The sequence below is a fragment of the Syngnathus leptorhynchus genome, chromosome 13 (genome assembly GCF_054491065.1).
Source record: "Syngnathus leptorhynchus isolate UIUO chromosome 13, UIUO_Slep, whole genome shotgun sequence".
Classification (NCBI taxonomy): domain Eukaryota; kingdom Metazoa; phylum Chordata; class Actinopteri; order Syngnathiformes; family Syngnathidae; genus Syngnathus; species Syngnathus leptorhynchus.
This window is the reverse complement of record NC_141207.1, coordinates 10,514,576-10,522,568: the sequence shown is the minus strand read 5'-3', so window position 1 is coordinate 10,522,568 and position 7,993 is coordinate 10,514,576. Positions and strand designations below refer to the sequence as shown.

Sequence of the window (7,993 nt, the reverse complement as noted above, 5' to 3'; positions counted from 1 at the left end):
CGGGAAAAGTGGAGAATAGGAGCTTCGCGTCTTACCGTAATGCCTGTAATGTTGTGCAATAGAGCACACCCACGCAAAGAAAAAACAAGCCTGCTTGACTTTTCTTCAAATGTACTGTTTTGCAAATGAATAGGAATAAAAAATGGTTCCATCTGATTTTGATAAAGTAGATCTTCTTAGCCAAATGTATTTTGGCTATATTGAAAGACTAACATCTGAACTCTAGAAAATATATCATTTGAACTTGTTCATAAAACCTGTATTCATTTTAATATCCGCTATATTTGAAATCACAAAATTTCCTTGATAATAAATTCAGATATTCATACAGTCTTTCAGTGTTCAAATGTAGTCAAATGAGTTTCGAAATGAAATCAGAATCAAACAAGGTTTATCAAAACAATAATGATGAAAAGATGATTTAAGCACCGCCCTTACAGGATACGCTGTACTCCAAATGGAGCCTTCTCAGACTGCTGTCGCCTTTTGTTTGTCGGAAGCATCGCGAGATCAGCTGACTTGCCTGCCCTCGACTGCTACTTCCCCAAAACATCAACATCGTCCGTCGTTTGACAGGCAGTCCACCCACCGCAAGGCAAGCAATGGAAGATAACATAAAACCCATTACGTTCCTTCATAACCTGCTCGTCAGATGTGGCATGTCCACGAACACCTTTGCTTTTAAGTGAAAAGACGGTAAGGTCATTTTGTAAATGCGCGAGCCATGCTGGTAAGACATTGTCTCATTGGATGTTTTTTTATTTTTTATTTTTGGTCTACGTAGCATTTGATTTGGTTTAGCAGTGTTTTTCTGAAGTGTAGGAATGGGTCGCATGCCTCGATGGTCCAAATGGACAATCAAGGGCGCGACGAGGTGGAAAAAATGAAGACCAAGTTCATGTCTGTGTGGCATAATGTGAAGTACAGTAAGTAAACCTCAAGTACAGTAAGTAAGCAAGCTTACATTCACATTTCCTCAAACTAATGAACAATGTCACCACCGTATGTAGTGGGTCAATTATGTGTCTTTTATATATATATATATATATATATATATATATATATATATATATATATATATATATATATATATATATATATATATATATATATATATATAGAAACAAAGTTCTGTTGTAGTTGTGCAAATGTCCAAGACTGAGCCAAAGCACAAAGTGAGTGACTCTTGTCTAGACTCTGTTAGATGCGTCCAAAACTGTTCTTCCCCTCCCTCCCTCACTCACTGTCGACAACAAAACTGTAACACATTTTTTTTTTTTTTTTTTTAGGTTGGGCTCTGAAGTCAAAGACCTTATTCAGCAGGAATTCCCCTGTGCTTCTCCTGGGGAAGTGTTATCATTTTAAGGCTGAAGGTATAGTATTTTGCATAGCATACATGAGGACATGATTTTCTTTCATTTGCCCGGTTGGCATTAAATGTGACAAGATTTTTTTCCAACTGTCATAGAATGTTCTTTGTAGATCAAACTTCCTCAGCACATGAGCAACTTAAATAATGAACATGTCCATATTCACTTCCTAATCAGATGCATGCCAAAAATGGCATTTGAAATATGGACAAAATTGCTATTTTTTGAATTGAGCCAGTGCACACGTCATGTTTTCCCCCCAGATGATAATGATTCAGAAGCTTCGGATTGTGTCGTGGGAAATATCGAGGATTTCCGAAGGGATTTTGGATCTCGCATCTGGCTAACCTATAGGGAAGAGTTTCCCCCCCTGCCTGGCTCTGTTTTAACGTCTGACTGCGGCTGGGGCTGTATGTTGCGGGCTGGACAGATGATGTTAGCCCAAGCGCTTATTCTGCACGTCTTGGGCAGAGGTGATTGCATTTCTCTTATCTCATTGCCCGTACTGACTCCTTTGATCGTTATGAATTAGCTGCAAATCGCTTTCTACAACAAAACATGTCGAGGTTTGATCATTAAGAGTACCGACCCACTACATTTGCAATTATTTGGACACGTGACCCCAAAAAGGGGATAAGCAGCATTTCAAATTGCTAGATCTGAGACACGAGTATTTTTCTTTCGGTTTTCTCACCTTGAACGGACGGGACAAAGCGTTGCATTCGGCACTTGAATAAATTCTTTACTGCTTTGTCTGACTCCGTATTGACTCTGAAGCGCCCTCGACTCCTCATAACGAGAGGCATGCCATTTTAATGCGGTCATTTAGAAAACAATATTTAAAACGGGCTCTTCTGTCTCTCGTAAAATATGCCAGCAATAAAATATTTCCCAGTAAAATGACTAACGGCCATTTAAGAATATTTATTGATCCATTTTACTTTGATTCCCTTTGGATCAAGGTCATATTGTTCATGCTTCAAATTTGCCATTTTATAATGGGGGAGAATTCCATTTTCTCCCTTTTTTGTCTCTCAACCTGTTTGTAAGGAGAAGATGCGATTAAAATGAAACGGTGTGTCTGTCATTCAAATGTCTAATTAGATACCTTTTTGGTTCCCTGGAGTGCTCAAGGTTCAAATCAAGTTCTGAAAGACTCTATTTTTAATAGTCAAGTATAAAACTGGAACGTTATGGCTCAGGAATCACTCAAAAAAGAACTGGTCAAATTATTACTTCTCATTATTTCCCCTAATTAACACCCATACGGCAAATCAAAGGAAGGAAGACCTTGAGTTTTATGGATGGATTTCATGCCTTTTCAAACGTATAAGTTAGTTACTACATAGAGCCAAAGTACACCCATCCCAAACTCTACATAAACAAAATCCTCATGAATATGAACCAACATTTGTGAAATAAATAGGCCGTTTCCTTCGATAGCGCAACATCCACATGATCTATTTGATGATTTCCTTTTAGACTGGACATGGTCCGAGGCACTACAGCTCCAGTCTTTAGATGCCGAGACATGGACCAGCACTGCGGCCAAGCGCCTGGTGGAATCCGTGGAGGCTTCTCTGCAGGGCACACTCAACAGGCCCTCCTCCAATCCTCAATCATCAGCCACAGAGCCGGGGCCGGCGGAGGAGGCAGATGCCCATTTAAAAGAAATGTACCACAGGACGCTGATTTCTTGCTTTGGGGACATCCCCTCCGGTCAGCTGGGTCTACACAGACTGGTGCTTTTAGGTCTGACATTGGGGAAACAGGCGGGGGACTGGTATGGACCTGCTGCTGTAGCGCACATTCTCAAGTAAGTAGCCATTATCGCTTGAAGATGCTTCCATGTGGAAATGCTTCAGAGAGAATAAATAGCAAGACATGTACATATCCATCCTGAAGACCAACTGCTAAGATCACAGCTAACTGTTACATTTCACGTGTAAGCATTGCTCACTCTCTCCGGCTCTCCGTGTGTCTCTTTTAGGAAAGCTATGGATGAAGCCAAAGAGCCAGCCTTAAGCGCTATAACCGCTTATGTCTCCCAGGACTGTACAGGTATGGGGGGGGAATAAAATGGCCTCAAATACAATGGCCACGATTGGCGTGGCCAGTCACTGCATTGTACAGTCTCTGCCATCAAATTGCTGTTACTTGTCGAAAAACTAAAATTAGCAAAATAGGACAGACAGCGAGTTTCAGGTGAAAAAAAAACATTCTGATGTTTGTCCTCCAGTGTACAGCGCTGACGTGATTGACAGCCACAAGGCAGCCAAAGCCGGGACATCGGACGCCGCCCCGCCCCTTCCACAAAATAACCAATCAGCGTCTGCGTCCACCCTGCCCGACGCTCGAGCTGTTGTCATTCTCATCCCTGTGCGACTTGGCGGAGAAAAGATCAACCCCGAGTACTTTAACTTTGCAAAGGTGAAATCTGCACACATATTGTTGATAGTAATAAAAGAACGCAGTGGTCAATTAAGAATGATGCACCAACAAGTGTGTTTTTTTGTTTGGTTACTCAGAGAATACTAAGTCTGGAGTACTGCATCGGCATCATTGGAGGGAAGCCCAAGCAGGCGTGCTACTTTGTAGGATTTCAAGGTTAGTCGTTGAGAGAGCGATAGCGGCTTGTTTTGCATAGTGTACCTTTTCTTATAAGCCACTTAATATATTCCTGTTTGCGCACGGGAAACGGCGAGGGGAAGCGAGTGAAGTGGGGCTTCCTTCATTCTCTGTGACCCATCAAAGGCTCAGCCATTTATCACAAGTAAACTTCCCAAGTTGTGCAAAGTAATTGATTTCCATAAGAGGCATGCATTCAATTTCTGGCAGGCTCCAAAGTGAGCCGCCCTTCATCACCTTCAGGAGCTACGAGGAACCTTCAGTTGTACATCTTGGCAGTCAATATTTACGCATTTCCATTTTATCAATGTGATATATAGCGTGGAATGATATCCAAATGACAAGCAATACGTTCTTTCTGCCAGGGCGCGGCGCGGCTCGGCCCTGCGTTCATCAAATGCATATAATTGTGTGTTTGTAAAAGTAATCCTCACGCCCTGCAGAGCCTCCCCACACATGCACAAATTAAATGGGGGGGGGGGGGGCCTCTTCGAGGGTGTTAACAATGTGCTTGTGTGATGAAGCAGAATTTAATCCGCCTGCGGTGGATATTAAAAAGAAGTAAGTTTGTGGGAGGCATATTTGACGCAACGGTAGCGCACGGCGGTGACTTTGAGCGACCCTCCGTTGAAATTGGTGGGAGGCCCATTTTTGGAATGATCCGATGTTTTTAAATAACTCGTCTTATGTTTTGTCCTTGCAGATGACAGCTTGATTTACATGGACCCTCATTACTGTCAGTCTTTTGTGGACGTCAGCACGAGCGATTTCCCTCTCCAGGTAATGGCACGCTTCACAAAGAAGCCGAGTAATGGCAATGTCATCATTCTCCTTCGGAATCTTAAAGCAAGCCATCAGTCACTTCCATATCTTCAAATGTACACACTCCACTTGATCAGGTACACTTGTCCAATTGAATGAGGTGGACAAATGACAGGATGATTGCAGATAAGATAAGCAGCACATATACAGTAGTAGAAAATGTGTTGACGCTACGACAGGAGAGAAATCTGATTTCACATTTACTTGGCCCGTCAGCGGAGAAATATTTGAAAGATTCCTTCTTTTGTCTAGTCCTATCATTGTCCCTCACCAAAGAAGATGCCTTTCACGAAGATGGATCCAAGCTGCACCATAGGATTTTACTCCAGAAGTGTCCAAGACTATGAGAAAATCAGACGAGAGCTGTCGCAGGTGAAAATTCACTCAACCCTTTCACTATTTCATTGTCATTTTTTTTAATCATCCAGCAGTTAACCACTAGATGTCAGCATTGAGCTATTGATTTCATTTATTTCCCATCACTGGCTCTGGTGTCCATCCATAAAGTCAGGAGCTTCGAAATACTCCTTTGTTCCTTTAATGATATGATGATTACTCTATACGCATGTTTAGCTCCAAAACAATGAGTCAAAAGAAAGAAGAAGTTGTTACCCAGTCTGGGTGATTGTTGGAATACTTTGAAAAACTTCCCAAGGACAGAGAAACGAAAAACAGTTGAGTCGGTAGTATTTTGTAAGGGGAACGCCTGCAAAACATGGACCCTGCCTGTTGCCGTTTCAGGTGCTGCAGCCATCAGCAAGCGACAAATACCCAGCCTTCACTATTGTGCAAGGCCATGGCAGAGATTATGACCTGTCAGCCAGCCTCACCCCAGAAAAGAGGGAATGGCCCTTCATCCGTGACCCCAGGAGGACAATCACCACTGCTGGCGACTTTGTGCTACTTTGACACAAGCCTTTTGAGACATTGAACTTTTTCAAACGGGTCCATCGCTGGAAACGGACTGATTGGTGAACAGCTGGATTGTTGCAATGTGAGACATCTGCTGAATGAAGAAATGGAACATCATTCAATTGTGCACTTGTTATTTTATTTTTCCCAGCAGACATTTCAGTATTATGATATGAAGACGAGTTCAGCAACGCCTGCATGTCAAATCAAGAACATTAAGTTCCCTGCATACAACTTGTATGGCATGATTTGGATTGGACTTGAATGAAGATGACTTTTTTCTTTAGAGTTATCCCCACGAACTTCTCCAAATCTCAAATAGGATGCATATTTTAGTAAGGCTTGAAATTAGTTTTGAATTCATTTGAAAATTGTAAATAAGTATCTTGGAAATAAAGGAACCTTGCTTATGAAACAGCATTATCAGATATCTTCAAGTACGTCACAGTGACTCCAATCGTACTTCACATTCCAACATAGAATACCGGCGGCAAAAGTTAGAAACGTTGCAAAAATGAACACTTCTCACTGGGACGTCAAATGTTTCAAACTGCCATAAATCCAGTTCTTAGCGGGAAGTAAAAAATGAAAAGCAACTATTTGAACAAACCTTCTCATTGCAACGGATCTTGTGCAGAACGTCAAATGCAGTCGATTCAAACTCATGGTATGTCTCCGGGCCATTAACCAGGCACCGGAAAATATGTGACCCACTGACACTGTGTCCTGTTTTGCAGGAAAAGAAAATATCCTTGTGTTCTGTTACTATGGCATGGCTCTCACATTGACTGTTTTGCTGTACAATACAAATTCTTGTATTATGAGGCTTTTTAAAGGCGGGAAATGCCCCTTCTGCGGCAACGCCGGGCCAAGGGTGAGCATGGACCAACGGGAGAATCCCTCATCTGTTCTCCTTAGCACAGAGCACATAAAGGCAGCATTTAGATGGCCCGTCTGATCTGCGTAGGGCGCCGCGGTTGTTTTTAGCCACAACATCAAATATATGCAGGAGCAAAAAGAGCGGCGACATTCTTGGACACAAAGAGCACGGCTCCAATGGTGTCAGGAGGGAAGCGGACATTTTGAAAGAGCGCTTGTGCTGGGGGGCACACCACCGCTGTGTTCTCCATGTATTTACAGGCCATGTATGAATATTTGATTAATGACTCACGCCCAGGGGAAATGGAATATGGCTTTACAAAGCATCCCGTCCCTCACACACACACACACACACACACACACACACACACACACACACACACACACACACACACACACACACACACACACACACACACACACACAGATCATGCTATTCAAGGCAGCTGCCTAACATGCCATTGACATTGCAGATTCCTGAAAATCTACTCCACTTCCAATGACATTTCCAACCAAAGAAAGGAGTTGGTCATTTTTGTGTCAAACACACCCATCTAAGACTCACTTTGTTTGTTTGAAAAGACTTATCGGTTGCTAATCATTTGTATATCAAGAAAGTAAATCATCTATTTTCAAGAGCACTTGCTGCCAGTCATCTGATTTTATGATGTTATTGCTCATTTTATGACATGATTGCCATGCACTTAATTGATTTTCTCTGTCCTCTTTGATCTGGCAGAACTATGATGAATGATAAAAATGAGTAGCAAAACGAAAAGAATGCAAATTCCATTCTTCAATAATTGCATCTTCGTTTTGACAAATGATTTCCCGGAACTAAACAAACCAAAGCTCATGTTGGCACATGGGCAAGAATGCCAAAAGTCACGTCAGACAAGTGTCATCGTGCTGCCATTATTCAGCACCACAAGAAGGTGGAAATGCGTTCCAAAGGTCGCATTCTTCAAAATCTTTCAGAAATAGATGCTGTCAATCATACTGATCCCTTGAAGTTTAAGTTGAAATGTCGCCAAAATTGACAAATATGGTTTGACTTGTGACCAAGTCATCGAAAGTCATCATGAGTGTCATATTTGAAATTTAACAGGTGTGGTCTTTTTGCAAATAGACGTCTTTTTTTTCCGCTTTCTTAGAGCTATGGAATTTCCTGAAATTTTCAGAATTTGCTGAAATAGCTCGGCACCGTGTTCCTTGTCTTTTCCTGAAGAAACGGCGCCGTGTACCATGGCAGAGGGCCAAAGCTTCCCCGCGGGCTGTGACAAGAAGAAGGCCACTGGAGTTAACATTTAGATAACAGATGTGTCTCCCCATTTCAATTGCTATTCAAGGTGGTGACAAGGAAAGCAATGAGCATTTTGTGT

At 42.1% G+C, this 7,993-nt stretch overlaps 1 protein-coding gene across 2 annotated transcripts; it reads left to right on the top strand.

Moving 5' to 3' along the window:
• Window positions 1-480: 480 nt before the first annotated feature.
• atg4c (autophagy related 4C, cysteine peptidase) lies at window positions 481-6,147 on the top strand. 2 transcript variants are annotated; one of them, XM_085928628.1, is made up of 11 exons: window positions 481-696; window positions 823-926; window positions 1,290-1,373; window positions 1,634-1,843; window positions 2,853-3,186; window positions 3,361-3,431; window positions 3,610-3,800; window positions 3,899-3,977; window positions 4,702-4,778; window positions 5,073-5,192; window positions 5,562-6,147. In XM_085928628.1, the coding sequence occupies exons 2-11, from the start codon at window positions 842-844 to the stop codon at window positions 5,727-5,729; spliced, it is 1,419 nt and encodes a 472-aa protein (XP_085784754.1). In that variant the 5' UTR covers window positions 481-696; window positions 823-841; the 3' UTR covers window positions 5,730-6,147. The 2 variants fall into 2 exon arrangements, with proteins under 2 accessions (XP_085784754.1, XP_085784753.1); XM_085928627.1 differs by having other exon boundaries at window positions 482-696; window positions 785-926.
• The last annotated feature ends 1,846 nt before the right edge of the window (window positions 6,148-7,993 follow it).